A 22094-nucleotide genomic window follows, 5' to 3' on the forward strand; every position below is an offset into this window, starting at 1 on the left:
TTTCTCATACCTGCGGTAATCTATCGTTCAGTTGAACCAGGTTCACTGGTGAACTACGGTTTTGTTTGGAATGCATTTCTCATTGCACGTTCATGTCAGTGCACGTTCTACAGCTTTCGAGAAATGCCAATAGGTGGCAAAAGGTAAAAAACTGTTGCCATTTTGAACTACCGTTTTTATGATGTTTTGAATAAAGTTAAATTTAAGTATTTATAGTCAAATAGTCATTTTAGTAATTATAAATAAATGTTAAAAAAACAAAAATAATGTTATCGTTTATCGTTAGGCTTAATATAATAAAATAGGATATATTTATATTATGACAGCGTTTCGTGTTAATACAACGCATGCGTATTCCATGAAATCATCTGAACTGGGTTCTGAAATCTTTGAACGGCCGAATTCCACCGTTCAAGCATCGTTCAAGTTTAAACTGCCATCGGTTGAATGTGAATTATTGAGAAAGACGATTTTGACTTTAAACTTTAAACTGACGTTCACTAAAAGTTCAGGTTAAACTGGAGTTGAACTCGATGTGAGAAATTGGCCCTTACTGTGGATGACGGGGTTAGGCCTCTTTTTGTAACAATTATACTATATTATAACCTCCGTAACTTTGGAACCGTTCGTTTTAGATGGATAGATGGATTATGCATATAACCTATTTTATTTAAAATTCAATGTAGAATATTTTTGTATAGAACATTATTCACGCTAAACCGCATAGTTTTAGAAATATTTATGAAAAACTTAAAAAAACTACTAATTTACCGACTTCTCCCCCACCTCCCTCCAAACCTGACGCTCAAAGTGGTGTAACTTTTTACTGAACATTATGTGGACCATATAGATCAGAGGTTCCCAACCAGTGTGCCCTGAAGTCTCTGTAGGTGCGCCGCGAAATTTTACCGTCTTTTTGATCAGTATTTACTTTCTTAATTCGCCGTGATAATAACTTTTACTGACTATTTTTCATTAAATAACACTTCTGTTCCGCACTGTTTTTTACACAGAAGACCTTGTTGCTAAGTCATTGATACCTGAACTGAATGCCATTTTGCAAACTGTTGTGAAAATAGTAAACTACATCAAAAGTAGGCATTTAAAAGCGAGATTATTTAACAGTTTGTGTTCTGCTATGGATTCTGAGCAGCTATTGTTGCATACAGAAGTAAGATGATTATCTCGCGGACGTGTCCTTCAAAGGTTCTATGAACTTAAAGAGGAGCTGTTAGTATTTTTTACTTGTGAACAGTCTGAATATGCCAATTTCCTTAGTGATGACACCTGGTGCACCAAAGTTGCGTTTTTAGCAGATATTTTTGGAAATTGTATGTTTTAAATAAAAGCATGCAGGGGAAGCAAGAAAACATCGTCACATCTACTGATAAAATCAGTTCCCTCTAGCAAAAGTTTTTACTGTGGATAAAGAAAGTTGAAAATCAAGCCACGTTGGACATGTTTGTTAACAAACAATTGAAATGTGGAACCAAATCCGTTAGAGTTTTCTTTTTTGAAAAGTCTTAGTAAGCTGAATGACGATATCAAAAAGTATTTTCCCCCTCGATACGTCATCAATGGACTGGGTGCGAAATCCATACATCGAGTTGGCTTATGACACGCCCTTGTTTACTACTGATGAAGAGGGTGAACTGATAAATATAAAAACGACCGTAGACTTAAACTTAAGTACAGTAAACTAGTTGAAAAAGCAGAGGCTCAGTCAAAACTGTAGAAAATCAAAGTTAATATAGGTGTTGCATCATTTTAGATTCCCCTCTTCAATGAATATCCACTGGTCACAAAGAAAGCTATGAATGGAATAATACCGTTTTCAACTCCTTATATAGTCGGTTCGCTAAACTCAGATACAACTGGCTAGTGATTTTAGTAGGTATTTTTTTGTTTTTGGCCAATTTTGCCAAAATTGGCAAAATTACTAACTATTTAGTAATTATTAACTATTTAATAATTACTTTTTTTGCCAATTTTATCAAATTTGCAAAATTACTTACTAAAATCACTAGCCAGTTGTGTCTCAGTTTAGTGAACCGACTATACCTGTGAATCTGATTTCTCGTCGATGAATGCCATCAAGAACAAAAATAATTCTTAGCTAAAATCTTTAGAGGACGACTTGAGGTGCTTGTCTACAATACGTCCTAGAATGGATTTAATAATGGTCACCAAGCACAAATATCACATTAGATATGGTGTCACTATTTTTAATTAGACGGACATTCTGTTTTATACTCTATTATTTTTTATTATCAACTTGTTTCTTTTAACCTTCGGATGACCAAGGGGGGTAAATTTGGACCCCAATGCATGTTTTATTTAATAAATTCAGAAATATTTTTAATTTTAAACTCATTATTTTTTTATTTGACTTTATAGTCCTGTCGCCAGGGGGGGTACAACGGCCTCGTTAATTCAGATGGACTTACTCAAGTTTTTTTTATGTATTTTGACCCGAAGAACACGAATTTTTTGGGTAACAGTTGATCCGGATGTCGATAAGATTGTTATAGACCAAGAACTTGAGGAATCAAATAACAGCGATTTTTGGCAAAACAAAACAATATTTTGTATTTTTTGGGCCATTTTAAGTAAAAAATATTTCTACAAGTTTTTTCGTAGGATGCACAGTTTTCGAGATAAACGCGGTTGAACTTTAAAAAAATCGAAAAATTGCAATTTTTGAACCCGAATAACTTTTGATTAAAAAATAAAATAGCAAGTCTGCTTACCGCATTTGAAAGTTTAAGTCAAATTATATCGGTTTTGATTATTTGCATTGGTAAAAATTTATTTTTTTATTGTTTAACAAAGCTATAAACACGTAGGGTTTCCCGTGCTTTTACATGCGTTTTAACGCATGTAACATAGAAATAGTCTTGATTGCACTAGTACCTATTCTACCTACTCGTTCGATTTTAAATGAGAAATCATAGAAACATCACTCACGCACTAGTTGTTTGTAGCTTTGTTTAACAATAACACAATAAATTTTTAGCAATGCAAATAATCAAAACCGACATAATTTGACTTGAACTTTCAAAGGCGCTAAGCAGAATTGCTATTTTATTTTTTAATCAAAAGTTATTCGGGTTTAAAAATTGCAGTTTTTCGATTTTTTGAAAGTTCAACCGCGTTTATCTCGAAAACTGTGCATCCTACTAAAAAACTTGTAGAAATATTTTTTGCTTAAAATGACCCAAAAAATACAAAATATTGTTTTGTTTTGCCAAAAATCGCTGTTATTTGATTCCTCAAGTTCTTGGTCTATAACAATCTTATCGACATCCGGATCAACTGTTACCCAAAAAATTCGTGTTCTACGGGTCAAAATACATAAAAAAAACTTGGGTAAGTCCATCTGAATTAACGAGGCCGTTGTACCCCCCCTGGCGACAGGACTATTAATACCATACTAGATACCCTCATATTTTGTAATAAAAAAAATTCCGTATATTATACGAAAAAAAAATTCTGAATTTGGGGTCAAAGACGAACTCCCTTGGCCTCCCATATTCCAATTTTATAGTAAATTAATACCATCTATTATGTGGAATTCTATCTAAAAAACATTTCAATATTGAAAAAAAAAAATGTTTGCTAAACCTGTGGCGACGTAATTAGTATATATTTGAAAATTCCTTTAGTTCTAAGTTCAGAATGATGATTCCTGTTTTTGTTCAGTTGTAATTAAATTAAAAATATGTTTTACTAATGTTTATTTATAACTTATTGATACAATAGAAACATTAAAATTACGAATACATTATTACATTTCTTAAAACAACTTCATTTTTTTGTCAATTGTCATTTTTAACTTGGGGTCATTTTTTACACCCATTGGTCATCCGTGTAACAAAAAAAGGTTGGTCATCGGAAGGTTAACTCAAAATATATGCTTGTAAGTGCATGAAAATTTTGTTTTCTTAATTTTTCTAATTAGTTTCCATAATGAGCACAGCATTAACTCAATGAATTATGTTTTAAATTATATTTTTTAAACACAGCAACATAGTAAAAAACTCACTTAACAATACATTATGATTAAACTCATTATAAAAACTATTTACCCAAGTGTGCCGTGGCTGAACGATTTTTTAAGTTAGTGTGCCTCAAGCTAAAAAAGGTTGGGAACCGCTGATATAGATCAATTTGGTGTTGGAGCAAAACTTTCACTTTGGATGTCTGGGGTATGCCTTTTTTGGTTCAATTATTGTATCATACTATACTTATACATATTTACGACGTTGTCAGTCGTAAACTACTAGTTCCATAATTGACCAAGGGGGGTTATTTATTGGCCACCGTAAAGTTTTTACAAAAGTACGAGGAAATGAATTATATTATACAAATGCTAATTATGGCATCTAATAGAGTAGTAGTATGCCGACAACTACCAATTATTTAAGATTTTTAGGAACAAAGGTACCTATTTATAAAATCGGATGTAATGCAATGTTGTGGATACTTTTTACCCACCCTTGGTCCTTCTAGGGTTAAGGGCCTGTAGGGCAGTGTCTGTCTAGTGCGGACTTGGAAGTAATATTAAAGTATGGATAAGATGATTTAAAACTTCCTCTTAAGGAAAGCTCTTGGACCTCGACCTCTAAACTCCGACAAATTAAGAACACAGTTTTAGGGACTAAATCTGTTTACAAAAATTACCATGATTAGGCCATACAAGACTTATACACTCATACCTATTTTCAAAAATAATCTACCAATATGTAAGCACTGTAATACAATCTTAAGAGTAAAATATAAATATATTATTATCATTGAGTGTGACAAGTTCAAACCTAAACAAACTATAGCTTCAAATTTATCGGTTTTAAACAGTGAACCAAAGAACTTAATAGTTATAACTTAATAGTTGTAGTTATACTAACACATTAAGTATAGTCCTGTCGCCAGGGGGGGTACAACGGCCTCCTGTATTCAGATGGACTTACTTAAGTTTTTTTTTATGTATTTTGACCTGTAGAACACGAATTTTTTGGGTAACAGTTGATCCGGATGTCGATAAGATTGTTATAAACCAAGAAGTTGAGGAATCACATAACAGCGATTTCTCGCAAAACAAAACATTTTTTTGTATTTTTTGGGCCCTTTTAACCAAAAAATGTTCCTACAAATTTTTTCGTAGGATGCATAGTTTTCGAGATAAACGCCGTTGAACTTTCAAAAAATCGAAAAATTGGAATTTTTGAACCCGAAAAACTTTTGATTAAAAAATAAAATAGCAATTCTGCTTACCGCATTTGAAAGTTCAAGTCAAATTATATCGGTTTTAGTTATTTGTATTGCTAAAAATGTATTATTTTATTGTTAAAACAAAGCTATAAACACCTAGTGCTTGAGTGATGTTTCAATGATTTCTCATTTAAAATCGAACGAGTACGTAGAGGAGGTAAAAGTGCAAGCGGGCTATTTCTAAGTAGCATGCATTAAAACGCATGTATTAGGCACGGGAAACACTATGTGTTTATAGCTTTTTTTAACAATCAAAAAATAAATTTTTAGCAATGCAAATATTCAAAACAGATATAATTTGACTTAAACTTTTAAAGGCGGTAAGCAGAATTGCTATTTTATTTTTTATTCAAACGTTATTCGGGTTAAAAAATTGCAATTTTTCGATTTTTTGCAAGTTCAACCGCGTTTATCTCGAAAACTATGCATCCTACGAAAAAACTTGTAGGAACATTTTTTGGTTAGAATGACCAAAAAATACAAAAAAATGTTTTGTTTTGCGAGAAATCGCTGTTATGTAATTCCTCAACTTCTTTGTTTATAACAATCTTATCGACATCCGAATCAACTGTTACCCAAAAAATTCGTGTTCTACGGGTCAAAATACATAAAAAAACTTGGGTAAGCCCATCTGAATTAAGAAGGCCCTGGCGACAGGACTAGTATTATTTTGTAATAATCTACTACCGTAACTATTTAATTAACAAATATCTATACTTGTAAAACGAATATTGTACAGACCCGTCGCTAGTAACCATTAGGTGGTTGAGTCTGTATAATTAAATAAAAAATTGTCTGCAGAAATGCAGACAAAGCAGTTGATACATAAATATGAATACATACATACATACCTTTCTTTAACAACAGCATTAATACTCCTTATAAACCTTTAACATAATAATTATTGTAAACCAACACCAGAGCAAGAGCAAACTACTTTATTATTGAACTTGTTGGTTTTCCGGTAAAAGGTGTAATGATAAACTAGTAATGACCCTCAATTATATATCCACATAATAATTATTAAAATATGTAACTACATGTTGATAAATTCCAATGAAAATAATATTATTTTATATATTTCGCAAATATATTTCTTATGTTTGTCAGGCAATAAAATAATAATTTTTATTATATACATACATTTATTTTAATAGTTTTCACACATTGATGTTAACACACGATCGAAGAAATGAAGCAATAATCTACCAAATTTTTGTAGTTGGATGAATTTCAATTAACCTTTTGGCATTCGATTCGTAAGAGCCTTAGAACAATTTATAAACAAAAATGATGATGACGAAATGAAAATTGCATTTATATTTGCATACATAAAGGAGATACATATATAAAAAAATTAATTTTTGTGAGTCCGCTCATACAATAGGAAATCCTATCCACGTTTCCGATTTCAGACCTACATCGCAGTATGTCTTACAAAACAGAACTAAATATAAATAAGACTAAATGTTTAATCAATAAACTATTTCAGTTCAGTAGTAAACGATAATGTATCAGATAAAAATTATCGTAGCAGAGTTATGCAATATCAATGAAACTAATAAATATACATGGCGTGATTTTAAGTGTCAAAAGTTTATCAACCCATTCGGGGTTTCGCCTAAATATAACTCAGTCGTGGCCCAACGTTATCAACAGGATGGGCGTTTTGAATATACAGTGAAAATCAAATAAGTCGATTTGGTATGATTTTTGTAAAAGAGTTTTATTAACGGTTTCAGAAAAGTATTTTTCGGAAATCTTTATTTTTTGGATCGACTGATTAATGTTTTAAGTCATACTATACCTGTCCAATCAGATATAATTTCCGGACAAAGTAGTGACTGGGAGAAGAGATATGAAATAAGTCAACATTACATCCTCTCAAAAAGTCGCAAATCTCTCTCTTCAAATCTAACCCTCCGGAGGGAGTGTAGTGGTCGACGTGATATCATGTATTGTCCGTCGCCAAAGATATATGTCTCTGGTCATTTCTTTTAACTCATGCATAGGTCTTTTGCATATTCCTGTAATCTGATCGATCCATCTTGTTGGGGAAATTCCTCGTGATCTTCGGCCTTCCACCTTTTCTTGTATAATGAGTCTTTCCCTGTTTTCTGTGTTTGCTCTCATAACATATTCAAAGTATTTTAATTGTTGGAGATGGACTTGACTGGAGAGTCGTTGGCTAACTTTTAGCTCTTTTAAAATTGAATTATTTGTCCTATGGTCGGTCCAAGGGATTCGTAGCATTCTTCTCCAACAGAACATTTCAGTGGCGTCTATCTTCCTTCTTTCCGATTTTCTCAGGGTCCAAGATTCACATCCGTAGGTCAGTATTGGGAATATTAAGCAGTTGATTAACCTCATCTCTAACGCTCTTGAAATTTGACAGTCCTTCCATATTGTGGTCATTTTTGCTGTGGCAACTTTTTCTAGATCACATCTACGTTTTATTCCTTTCTGTAGTGACTCTAGTATTTATGAATAATGATCCCAGATACAAGTATGAGCTCACAACTTCAAACCGATTAATTGGGGTTATGTGTGGATGATTGTTATGTAGTATATCCACTATTAGGATCTTTGTCTTTGATATATTTAATTGCAGATCAAATATTTGACAGTCGTTTTCAACCAGTCATATAAGATCAATTGACTATTTGCAAGAAAGGCTGTGTCATCTGCGAAACGTAGGTTGTTTATTTTATGACCATTTATTGAGATGCCTTTTTTCCATCCTTTAAGTTCTTTTCTCATAATATGCTCCCCATATATTGAATATTTGTGGAGATAGTATACATCTCTGTCTGACACCCCGTTCTGGATGAAATTCCCCGTTCCAATGAGCCGTCTTACGCCACGATCCAACCAATAGCAACATAGATATGCTGTAATGCCTTTGGCAATGTCTTTGCATTTGTTTTTTGTGTTAGCGTATCCGTTACACCCTCCCCTTTCGTTAAACCTCTTACACATAGTACTGGGACCAATACCAACGGAGATATGCTCTAATGCCGTTTTGTCAATGTCTTTGCGTTTGTTTTTTGTGTTAACGTATTCGTAACACCCTTCCTTTTCGTTTAATATCTTACGTGAATTATTCGGATCAATAACCACGGAGATAGGCTCTTATGCCGTTTTGGCAATGTCTTTGCATTTGCGTTGTGTGTTAACATATTCGTTACCCCCTCCTCTTTAAGGATACCCCTCTCCTTTAATAACAAAGGAGATATGCGGTAATGCCGTTTTGGCAATGTCTTTGTGTTTGATTTTTGTGTTAGCGTATTTGTTACACCCTCCCCGTTCCAACGATAAGTTGCAAAAAATACAGAAATAACGAAACAAAAGCTCATATGGTATCCATTGAGTTTGAGAAAGGATATGATGTATTTCCTCAAGAGATTCTGTGGTGGGTAGGTACTCAATACACTCCACGAAAAAGGTACGTGATATCAATAAAAATGTTAATTCAGACAACAAATGCAATACTTAAAATTTGTCCAATTCTTGGTTTTATTGGAACAACAAAGCGATGTTCATCAATAAATTCATTATTTTCGTTGGTTGAGCCAATGTATTACGTTTATTGAATGGATGAACATTCATTATGTATGCCATAATATCACTTTATTGGTATTACGAACTCTGTTCACTGAGTCAACGAACACTATTTATTGATATTAAGAAATCTGTTCCGTGAGTCAACGAACACTATTTATTGAAACAACAACGTCGTTAATTGACCGACGAAGACTATTCGTTGTGTCAATAACAGTGTTATTTCTCCTAACGTATTACGTTCATTTCTACAATTATTTCCGTTTATTGTTACAATGAATTCCGTTCATACTCACAATAAATACGGTTTTTCTTACAAGCAATTCAATTCATTCTTACAATCAGTTTCGTTCATTCCTACTATGAACGTATTTTATATTAATAATTACTGAATGCATTAGCCCACTGTAGGATATTAATTGAATAATAATAATTTTTTAAATCCCCTTTTTTGTCCTTAACCTAATGGACTTTACACTGTGTGGTGATTTCTCATATGATTTCACTTAGACAGTGCACTGGAATAAGTGTTACACTCCCCCCCCCTTATTAACTTATTTATTTTTAGCACATAAGCAACACGCTCGGACAGGTCGATTTTTAAAATAATCAAAGTATATTATAACGTCAATGTTTCGAACTCTACATGATCCCTCTTCAGGTGACAGGCGCTACTTTGATTTTTTTTAAACGGGAAAGTACGTCATGTGACAGCTCATTTAAAAGAATTTTAAATAGTTATTCCAAAAATGTATAACACTTTAATCCTTTTTAAGAGCTCAGGTGCAAAATTTCGATCGAATTCTTTTTAAACGCATTCATTTTTTTGGAATCCTAAGGAAACCAAAAAAGTATTTTTGAAAAATTTAAACACAGAATAAAAGATTACGTTATTACCGAGGGCAAAAAGTCCCTTAGAATAAACAAAAGGTTTCTTTTGAATGGTATATTTGAAATTAAAAATCATACTAAATTTTCTCTTTTTCGCCCCTGTGACTTATTAAAATAATCATTATAGAAGTTCTCAGGGCTTCAGGCCCTCGATAATACTGTAATATTTTATTCTGCGTTTAAATTTTCAAAAATACTAATTAGTTTTCTCACGATAAGAGACACACGAAAACTTCCTTCTACTACGGACTATACTTGGAAACGAAATAAATTATTATTGGGCACTTCGGTAGAGGTAAGAGCATTGTTTAACAAATAATTCTTTCTTTGGAATTCTCTAACAATGGTAACACAGAGAAGCTAGGGGTATCACGACAAGGAAAAACCGTTACATTTAAAATGGTCAAGCAAAACATTTATTGTCTCAACAACTACGATTATTGTCACAATGAACGCATTGATTGTGGGTATTAAGCGCAATAGTAGACTGATTAATGCATTCGTTGTCACAACAATCAGCTTACATCTATACAATAATCATATATTACTCTATATTAACAACATTTGTACATTGTTTTAATGAAATCTGTACGTTGTCACAATAAACCAAGGTAATTGCTTGTCATGTACGAAATCAAGAAAGTGAGTTGCTGCCACAATTAACATTATTTATTAAATATACGAAACTAAGTTATTAGCTGAATAAATTGAGTGTTATTGATTAATGTACTCTAGTTATTTTCACAATTATTATTCAATCATTGTGACAATAACCAAATACATTCGTCAATGTCTAAAAGTTCGTTGAACCAACAAATTAAATTGTTGTTACAACGAAATACTATTCAATAATCACTGTTAATCAATATTACGAACTAAATTTTTTTTGAGTGTAAGTAGGGAGTCCCTTGTCAATGTGTAAATACTCTGAGAGGCATTTATAAGGGTGAAACTACTGTGTATACTACGACAATATATCTAAGAGAGTCATTAATATTCAGCTCAGCGGTATGCTATTCTTCCAGGTGTAGAATTCTATCAAGAAGGGATCAACCTGTTTTATGGAATGATTCCTTGTTTATTTAAGCACACATTTAAGTACAATATAGTACACCGCTGAGTTGAATATTAATGACTCTCTGAGTTCGATTGTAGAACTAAAACATTATATAATGTATCCTCATAATGTAGTGTTACTAGAAAATAGTGAAAGTGTTTAAAAACAAAAATTGGAAGAGTGGAGACAACTTCTTCAGAAAAAATATTCAAAACTAAGTAGGACAAAAAGAAAGTATTTGGAATGTTTACTTGAAGATCCAGAGTTACAACAAATAAAATACTAAATTTATGGAAATAAAAGGCAGATATCGAGCACTTAGCTTACTGAATCTTGCTCAAGTGTACTTTCACTCCTACAGTATCGTCATGGGCGTTTCGTCAAATTAGCAAGATATCCCAGAATGTCGTAACATTTGTTGCATTTACGTAAAATAGTAGTAAAAAGTAACATAGAACGTATAACACACTAGACAATGGACAAAGAGATTAAAGTTGAAATAAACGGTACTAAGTTTTGTCCATATCGAAGATGGCGGTGGAAGTCCAATGAGGTATCTCCTGATTGTATCTATAGTACTGGTAGTCTATATATTAGGTTATACACAAACAGTTTGCAAAAAATTAGTTTAAAAAATTACTTCTCTTCCGAAGAAGTTAATGCTTCTGCAAAACTATGCCAAGTTGACTATGTATTCTGCGAAAATTAAAAACTTTTTGGGTTTAGGTTTCGAATATTGTAAAAACATGCGTTTCCTTCAAGTAGTAACCGCTAATATTTAGTAGTTAAATAAATAGTTTTAAAAAATTTCTAGCGTAGCAAAGGTTAAAAAGATAACCAAAAGTGAAAAGCAGATATCAAAGGGAAATAGATTGGTTGAGATATTTATCGAATTTGAAACATAATCTTAGGTAATTTGAAACACAATCTTCACCGGGAACAGTCGCGTTTTTTTTGTCACACGATCGGTTGCGCGTTAGATTTTATCTAAAAATAATTATTTAAAATAAATTTTTATTCTATCGTATTTTTATTTACTTGTTATGTTAAAAATATCTATTTCTTACACAAGGAATACAATAAAACGGAGCAAACTCTAAAATAAAAGATAACAGATAGGTACAAAGAAACGCAACAAACGCTAAAATATAACCACAGTAATTTGGCTAATACGTCGGCCTAATTTTTGCGCGAAGTGCCAACAACTCGGCTGCTCCATGCCAAAACACAATAACTGAGATAAAATTCGAAACTGCGTTTTTTGCATGTATGTACATACTGTGTTATTGCGCATTTTTAGAGCCGACATAATATAGAGTATTATCTTGACTGGTTTTGAAGATATGGCTTACTCAAAACAGAGTAGAAGAAGTGTTCTTAGTAATAACCTCGTTTATTTCTGTGATTATTTCATTCATAGGAGATTCTGACCAATAGGAAGCTACAGAAATCTAAATTAGACTGATAATTTTTGATAATTTCCCGTCGTCAAGTATATTACGTCAGATGCCCTTCGTTGCTATGAAAAAATACATTCAGTGACATTAATGACAATTAATGTTTTAAAAATTATAACAGTGATGACTTTCAACCGTAAAATATTTATAACAACTGTGTGTTTACTTGTACTAATTTGTAGTTACATAAATAAATTACAATAAAATTTTGGTTTTGAACAGTTTTATTCATGAAATAATCGCAACAAATTGCACTCGATCTCTAAAATTAATATAGAATTTTTGCCCTCGTGACACTTTGACATAATTTCACTCGCCTTCAAGAAGAAGAATTCAATAATTTTAGAGCTCTTGTGCAATTACTACTGACAATTTGTTGGCTGTAGCTATCACTCCGTCATGTAGGTAGTTCCTTACGCTTGCTAATTCAAAACTAAACATTTTTTACAGTAAGCCACAGTGGGAGTCTGTAGTAAAGCGATAAAATTTGAAGTGTTTTTAGTAGTAATAGGGTTGTAGTTTATACACAACTTTTTTCTAGCGCTGAAGATGTAGTGGGCAATGATGATGAGATGACTGAAGATTCCGTTAGCGTAACTAATTTTAGTGACGATAGTATTATTGATCCTGATTTTACAATAAGTGATGTTCATCATAATAAACAAAGTATCACTAGCTCGAACAGTTCAAGCAATTCTGATTTTGAAGAAGTAGTTGCTACAACAGAAGAAAATCCACTGGATAATATTACAGGAGCTTCAGCAGCTGCTACCACTACTGTTATTGTGGACAGTTTTCCTACTCCGATTAAAGGACGACTTAAGCAAGAGGTTAAATACAAGCGTTTATCTAATCAAGAAAAAGTTGTACGTGATAAAGGAGCACATCCTATGAAACCACCGTGTTCAAAAATGTCTAAAAAAAGCATGTAGTTCCGCGTTTACTAACGAAGAACGCTTTAGAATATGGGACGGATATTGGTCCCTACAGTATGTTTTGCGACGTAAATGGTTGGCAAAATGTGTTCAGATAGTACCCGCAAAAAGAAGAACTGCAGCAGCAATCAATAACATTTTTGTAAAAGGCGAAAGCCGTAAGTTTTTTTTGCCCAAAGACAATAAGAGTATCTCTGTTTGCCGTAAGTTTTTGTTAAATACTGTTATATTTCTATTTGATATGAAAATTAAAATTTGATAATTATAGACAAAATTCAATTTAATATAAAATATTTTCAATTTTCTCAACCACGGGCATATAAATTTAGAACAACCTGTATACAACAAATTGTTATATTTAATTTTAAGAAGTGATTAAATAAGACTCAAGTGAAATCGATAATAGGTAATTATGTTTGTTCGCGGAAGGATCGATCATTAGCCGATGCTAAATAAGACTAAGTGGAAATAGAGAATATATCATTAAAATTTGTATATAGTAGAAAGTAATTTTAGAATGGGAATTAACTATTTTCTTTGAAATCCATTAAGCATATTTAGAAAGTTTAAAAATTGGTTTTGAGGAATACTGCAAATGAGAGTTGGTGGTGGAAGTTTGATTTGTGAATCTGGAAGGGATATTTAGAAAGTAGGGGAATGAATGACAAATAGAGATCAGAATGTTTTGAGCTGTCGAGAAGTGAAGTCGAGTAGTAGACGGTAGTGTACGGAGAGTGAGAAAGCCGGTTTAGTTCCGTGAGTGTGGAGTATCTATCGTAGAACGAGAGGTAGGCCAGGTTGAGAGTAAAAGAACCTCCTTGAGCCAAGAGTTCCCGGTAGCTGATTGCAGTTTCGAAAAAGGTAGAACACAGCATCACGACAGAAGCAGGAAACGAGAGCTATACGAGTGAGTTTCAGAGGAGAACATTACTGGAAGCCAGGACGAGGTTTTGATTGCAGCCAAGGATAGCAGGAAACGGGTCTTGTGTGAAGACATTCTCAGTGCACCAGAAAAAGGTCAGTCTCATTTGTTTGGACATGAATGTATGGGTTTTTCGTAGTAAATACCACATTTAAATTTGAAGAAACATAATCAATAATATCAGAAAAGCTTCATCAAACTTAAATAGAATTGTTGCTGATAAATCATAATAGTTAAATGTTAATAAAAACTTTCAAATTGGAAATCAAAAGGAAATAAGATTCCCATGTGTCAATGTTATGTTTAAGAATAATAAGATATAGCAAATATTAAGCAGTGATTGCCATTTAAACAAAATAAACAATATTTTGATTACAATTGTAACCCATATGTGTTATTATTTTACTCTTTTCTTTCCTATCCCGATTAGGAACCATTAAGAAATACTTAGAAGCCACGTATGTAAGTAATTAATTTTATAAAAAGCCCTGAGATTGAAAACATATTGATGTGTGATTTGGTAAATTAATTAGATTATTATTAATGCATTGATTAAATTAAATGACATATAAAAATATTATCTCATATCAATAATCAAGATCACAACAACTGTCGTCCAACGTGGAGGGCATTGTAAAGTATTTCTAGTGGCAAATTTGAAGGATAGAAAGAGTAAAGCCGGTATTTGAAAATTTATATGCCTGTGGTAAAAAGTGAGATACTTACATTTGATAACATAAAATTTTAGATCTCTTTAGGTACAAATTTTACATAACTGATTTAATATTTTATTTTTACGATATTTACATTTGATATATTTATTGACAATTTATAATATTTGGGTGAGAAAAAGTCGTCTTGGTAACATACTAGTAAAATTTCATATTTGGCGGGGACAGTACTTCTTGAAAACAAATGTCTGTGACAAGAAGCCAAAGCAAGGACAACAAAAAACAAAAAGAACATTCAAATCAAGAGAATAATTCAGACCAAGAAGATATTTTAGACACTACAATCATGGCATCAGGACAGCAAGAATTATCAGGAATAGATAAATTATTGCAAATGATGCAACTCCAGTCACAAAGAATAGAACAAAAACTGGATGACAATCAAAGAGAAACAAAACAAGCAATGGATGAAGCAAAAAGGACGATGGATAAAAATCAGGAAGAAACATCAAAGAAAATGGATAAAGTGGATCAAAAAATGGATGAAACACAGCAAAAAATGGATGACAATCAAAAGGAAACAAAACAAGCAATAGAAGAGAACAATAAGAAAATAGAGGAACGCATAGAAAAGTATGAAAAGGAAATAAAAGGATGTTTGACAACAATGAAAAACGAAAATAGAGACAACGGAAGAGGAAATTATGAACAAAGAAATAGGCAATGGAATGAGGACAGAAATCGAGAATACCAGAATAGAAACACCACACGCTCAAATCAAGAAAACAGAAATAATGGTAGACAAAATGAACAGGGATATCGAGAAAACCGAAACAGATCCGACAGACCTAGAGAAAATAGAAGAGAAGTAAATAATACCCAGACAGATGAATATGACGGAGAGAGACATTATGACGAAAATATAAACAACGATGAGCAACCGGCGTCTTTTCACGACGGCGCTCACTAAAAACAAAAAAACAAACAGGAATCTTTTGTCACCCCAAGGAGTTTATTAAATTGGCAGGAAACAACGAAAAGAAAAATGGAATTAATTTAAAATTTGTGGATGGATTTATCAACGAGACACCAATTAAAATTATGATAGATACTGGATCGGAAATAACATTGGTCAACAGAAAACTAATAGAAGAAGTTAACTTAACAAATTTAATTTACAAAATACCTAGGGTAAATTTAGTGGGCGCAAACAAACGGACATTGGCAACTATAAATGAAGGCATACGAGTAATGGTACGACTGGGTAAGAATATGTATGCACTACAATGTGTAATAATGCCAAATATGTCACATGACATGATAGTAGGAGTTGACGAATTGGCAGAAAAACATGTAGTGATAGATTTTAAAAATAATACGATGAAACTAACAGAAGAAAAAGAAAAGGAACAGGACAAGGAACAGGAGAAACAAAATACGGACGAATCAGGTAAAGAACAAACAGTGGAAATGAATTTGGCAACGAAGCAAGGACAAAGAAGAAAAGGGAGAAAAAGTCAGAAAAGGATAAAAGAAAATGAAACCTGTGGCTCCTCAAAAGAAGAGTTGAGCCCAGAAGAAGAAAATTTGGGAGTATCAGAAACAAGGAAAACCTGGGATTCCTCAAAAGAAGAGACGAGCTCAGGAGAAGAAGAAATAAAGCAAAAAAATGAAAGTGAAAAGAATATGATTGAAACAGTCGTATTTGAAGAGGAGGTATATGCAAACGAGGATGCAGAATGCACGGTAAACATGTGTGAAGAATCTGAAAAAAAAGACAGAAAATTGATATGTGGAGAAGGGAAAGAAAAGGAATTGCGGTTGATGTTAAGAAACTACGAAAATTTGATCAATGAGGAAAACAGAGTGGCGAAAAGTACGAACATTCATTTGAGGTGAAAAACTTGGGAAATTTTCGATCAAAGACTTACCCGATTCCATACAAGTATCGACAAGAGGTGAAAGAAGAAATAAATAAAATGTTGGAAGATCAAATCATCGAAAGATGTGATTCACCGTATGTTAACCCGATTGTGATAGTAAAGAAAAGCAATGGAGAATTGAGATTATGTTTAGATGCCAGGAATATCAACCAGCACACTGTATCACAATATGAATCACCTCTAAACATCGAGGCCATTTTTGGAAGAATCACCGGGTCACACATATTTTCGAAAATTGATTTAAAACACAGTTTTTGGTTGATACCGTTAGCTGAAAAGTGTAGAAACTACACCGCTTTTTCTATTGATGGTATTGTCTACCGGTTTAAGGTAGTGCCATTTGGATTGCAGAGTGCTTGTGCTGCACTCGTCCGAGCACTACATACCATTTTGAATCGCCATGAAGATTTCATAGTTCATTATATCGATGATTTATTAATTTTTTCACAAGATACTCAGAGTCATCTGGAACACATAGAAATAATTCTGAAAGAATTGGACACAGCGGGATTGAAATTAAACATTGAAAAATGTCAATTTTTTCAAAAAGAAGTCATTTATTTGGGTTTTCAATTGGACACCAAAACAGTAAGATTAGCCGAAGACAGAGTCAAGCTCATAGATGAATACCCAAGACCAACGAATTTGAAAACATTGAGAGGTTTTCTTGGCACGATAAATTATTTTAAAAAGCTGATTCCCGATTTGAGCCAAAAGGAAATCCCTCTGATAAAATTGCTTAAAAAAGGAATAAAATGGAATTGGAAAGAAGAACAGGAGGAAGCTTTCGAAACATTAAAACGAGAATTCGCAAAAGGAACGAAAATATACCACCCCATTTACAATTTACCTTTTATACTCCGAACTGATGCGTCCATACAAAAATTTGCAGGAGTTCTGTCTCAAATACAAAACGACCAAGAAGTACCGATATGTTTTATATCTCGAGTGACTAAAACACATGAGAGAAAATATAGTGTTACAGAATTGGAGTTTGCCAGTGTACTATATTGCGTAAACAAATTGAGGTTTTACTTATTGGGAGCAAAATTCACAATCGAAACAGACCATGCAGCTTTAGTACATATCATGAAGAATAGATTAGTAAATAATAGAATACATAGAGGCATTCTGTTATTACAGGAGTATGATTTTGAGTTCCGATATATAAAAGGAAAAGACAACATAATAGCCGACGCTCTAACACGGGATGAGGACACCGGAAAAAAGGAAACAATTACTCTACAGGTGGGACTAAATAGATTAATACAAGAAGAAGGGATATATTCGTTAAATGAGATAAGGACAAACCAGGAAGACCTAGAGGAAAGAGAGAAAAGAAGAGCGGAAGTAGAAAATAACATATATTTTAAGAGAATAGACGGAAAGGAACTATATTTAGTGACACAGACATTGGCCGAAAAGATAATAAAGAAATTACATGAGGACAATGGGCATATCGGTAGCAGAAAAGTTTGGCTCGTTTTTAGGGAAAATTACATAAGCCGACAGGATTACCGCATTGCAAAGGAAATTACCCAGAAGTGCGATGTATGTCAAAAATATAAGAGTCGGAATTTCAAAAACGAAAATGTTGCCAAAAATATTGAAGCCCGAAACAAACTAGACATTGTAGCAATAGATATGTTAAGCGATCTAATTATGACCACTAAAAGGAACAAACATATTCTGGTAATGGTGGATGTGTTTTCAAAATACGTAAAATTATATAGTTGCCGCACCACAAAGGGGGAAGAAATATTAAGAAAAATCGACAATTTTATAGCCATAGTAGGAACACCAAAAAAGATTCTACTGGACAATGCAACGTATTTCCGAAATGATCGTTTCAAGGGACAACTTCGAGAACGAGGAATAGAGACAAATTTTGTCAGCATCAGGCATCCACAGAGTAATCCTTCGGAACGATTCATACAGGAAGTGACGAAATTTCTTCGCATTGCAACAGATGGTCAACATCGCCACTGGGACAGGAAAATGGCGGAAATAGAAAGGTATCTAAATACAATTCCGAGCACAGTAACAAAAGAGACCCCAGAATACATCATGAAGGGTGTACTGCCGATAAGGCCATGGGAAGACCAAGAGCCAAAAGAATATCAACAGGTGATTGAAACCGTACAGAGAAGATTACGGCGAAGCAACGAAAAATATATCCAAAGACAGGAACAAAATAGAAAAAGAAGACCAGTGACTTTCCAAAAGGGTGAAAAAGTACTCGTGAGGGCATTACGAGTATCAAATCTTCCTGGGGGCATTTGCGCAAAGTTGATGCCTGTTTTCGAAGGCCCGTATATCGTGAATAATGAAAATGGGATAAATAGTTATGAGTTGAGGCACAGGAACTCGGAAAAGATCCGAGGAATTTATAATATTCACGATGTATACAAATATCACGAATAAAAGACAGAATTACATGAAGTAGATAGTAAGTTAGGATATAAGACGTAGATTAAAGTAAGGAAATATACAGGGAGTTGGTTTTGCCTCAAGAAAATTTATTTAAAAATGCAGATAAATTTTATCGAATACAAGGCGGGGATTTGTTATATTTCTATTTGATATGAAAATTAAAATTTGATAATTATAGACAAAATTCAATTTAATATAAAATATTTTCAATTTTCTCAACCAAGGGCATATAAATTTAGAACAACCTGTATACAACAAATTGTTATATTTAATTTTAAGAAGTGATTAAATAAGACTCAAGTGAAATCGATAATAGGTAATTATGTTTGTTCGCGGAAGGATCGATCATTAGCCGATGCTAAATAAGACTAAGTGGAAATAGAGAATATATCATTAAAATTTGTATATAGTAGAAAGTAATTTTAGAATGGGAATTAACTATTTTCTTTGAAATCCATTAAGCATATTTAGAAAGTTTAAAAATTGGTTTTGAGGAATACTGCAAATGAGAGTTGGTGGTGGAAGTTTGATTTGTGAATCTGGAAGGGATATTTAGAAAGTAGGGGAATGAATGACAAATAGAGATCAGAATGTTTTGAGCTGTCGAGAAGTGAAGTCGAGTAGTAGACGGTAGTGTACGGAGAGTGAGAAAGCCGGTTTAGTTCCGTGAGTGTGGAGTATCTATCGTAGAACGAGAGGTAGGCCAGGTTGAGAGTAAAAGAACCTCCTTGAGCCAAGAGTTCCCGGTAGCTGATTGCAGTTTCGAAAAAGGTAGAACACAGCATCACGACAGAAGCAGGAAACGAGAGCTATACGAGTGAGTTTCAGAGGAGAACATTACTGGAAGCCAGGACGAGGTTTTGATTGCAGCCAAGGATAGCAGGAAACGGGTCTTGTGTGAAGACATTCTCAGTGCACCAGAAAAAGGTCAGTCTCATTTGTTTGGACATGAATGTATGGGTTTTTCGTAGTAAATACCACATTTAAATTTGAAGAAACATAATCAATAATATCAGAAAAGCTTCATCAAACTTAAATAGAATTGTTGCTGATAAATCATAATAGTTAAATGTTAATAAAAACTTTCAAATTGGAAATCAAAAGGAAATAAGATTCCCATGTGTCAATGTTATGTTTAAGAATAATAAGATATAGCAAATATTAAGCAGTGATTGCCATTTAAACAAAATAAACAATATTTTGATTACAATTGTAACCCATATGTGTTATTATTTTACTCTTTTCTTTCCTATCCCGATTAGGAACCATTAAGAAATACTTAGAAGCCACGTATGTAAGTAATTAATTTTATAAAAAGCCCTGAGATTGAAAACATATTGATGTGTGATTTGGTAAATTAATTAGATTATTATTAATGCATTGATTAAATTAAATGACATATAAAAATATTATCTCATATCAATAATCAAGATCACAACAATACATTAGGCTATTCTACTGATTCTGTGATTACGGAATTGTGTGCCAGCATGAAAAAAGACCCTATGTTATTTGCTGTAAAGGAATATAGAGGCACTACTGGTAATTACGCAAGAAAGCGTGAACGAGCTATCATTGTAGATCATATAAATAAATACAAGCCTTGTGTCAGTCACTACCGACGACACAATGCACCAAACATTAAGTATTTACGTAGAGAACTAACAATAAAATCTATGTTTGAAGATTTTAAGCGTGAACATCCTGAATACTGTAAATTTGAACTGTACAGACAAACGTTAAAATCAATGCATATTTCCTTGTGTATGCCAAAGTAAGATGTCTGTGTAGACTGTGAAACATACAAAATGTCAAAAACAGAAGATGATAGTCAGCCAGTTTTTGCAAATGAAGACGAATAGAATCTTCACAAAACTAAGGCTTTGAAAGCAACAGCAAAATACCATCAGGATAGTCTCAGTGTCGATAATCCAAACGTAAGAATATATTCAATGGATTTGCAAAAAGTTATTTTACTTCCTAATATGCTAGCCGTAAAAGACAGCCACTTTTTAAGTCGTCTTGTAGCATTTAATTTGACATTTTGTCCTATAAAACCGAAGTCTTTATGCAAAAGTTATTGTTCTATGTGGCACGAGGGTGTAGGGGGACGTGACGGTCACAATATTGTGGATGCTATTGTTAGAGTTATTGAGGAAGAACGAGATGTAAACGAATTTATTATTTGGACTGATAATTGTACAGGACAAAACAAAAATTGGATCCTGTAGACTTCCCTAATCTATTTAGTAAATCAAGAAACCGGACCAGAACAAATAACTTTACGTTATCTTACCAAGGGACATACTCATATGAGTGCCGATGGACTGCATGGCAACATTGAACGTAAAATCGCAAAGATTCGTGATCTCTACGATTATAACGACTTAAAGGCCGCAGTAAGCTCCTCTAGAAGAGGAGTTGTAGTTCTGGATGTAACTGTCTTTCATAATTGGGAGAAAAAAAGAGACGAGTTCGAAAAAATGGAAAATGTGAAGACCCTTTAAATGGTTTTCTGCGAACTAATATAGTTGAAGTAAGGTTCAAGAAGGAGTCAAAATGCCTTGAATATAAAAATGATTTTGATCAACTACAATACAACTTAGTGGATTTTTTACAAAAGAAATTCAGTTATGCAAATAAACCTGAAGTTTTATCGGAACGTGGTGTATCGACATCGAAAAAAGAAGATATAATAAAAGTTCTGGGACCTTTGATGCCTAAAAATAGATTAGAATTTTGGAATAGCCTAATTACAAACGACACTGCTCCAGACTTAGTCGCAAACAGTGACACTGTACATGTCTATGAAAGTATATAGTAGTAATATGATAAACTTGCTTATTCTGTTATTTAAAGGATTTTGTTTGTTTTAAACACCAAGAAGTACATATTGTTCATTTTACTCGCATTTTGTAGATTTTAGTTAGAGATTATAAAATACAAGTTTTTG

The 22094-nt window shown here is 33.0% G+C and overlaps 1 protein-coding gene across 2 annotated transcripts in view; it reads right to left on the bottom strand.

The window, feature by feature from the left end:
* LOC126881394 (scavenger receptor class B member 1-like) overlaps window positions 1-22094 on the bottom strand; it is a 66782-nt gene that overhangs the window by 39380 nt on the left and 5308 nt on the right. Inside the window, exon 1 of one of the 2 annotated variants that reach the window (XM_050645647.1) lies at window positions 6123-6251. The exons of the other annotated variant lie outside the window; for it this stretch is intronic. Coding sequence (XP_050501604.1) covers window positions 6123-6141 — 19 coding nt within the window. The 5' untranslated portion in view covers window positions 6142-6251. Of the gene's footprint in view, window positions 1-6122; window positions 6252-22094 lie in introns of those variants that run through there. 2 annotated transcript variants of the gene reach the window in all.

This window comes from Diabrotica virgifera, chromosome 3 (assembly GCF_917563875.1).
Source record: "Diabrotica virgifera virgifera chromosome 3, PGI_DIABVI_V3a".
In the NCBI taxonomy this organism is placed as follows: Eukaryota; Metazoa; Arthropoda; class Insecta; order Coleoptera; family Chrysomelidae; genus Diabrotica; species Diabrotica virgifera.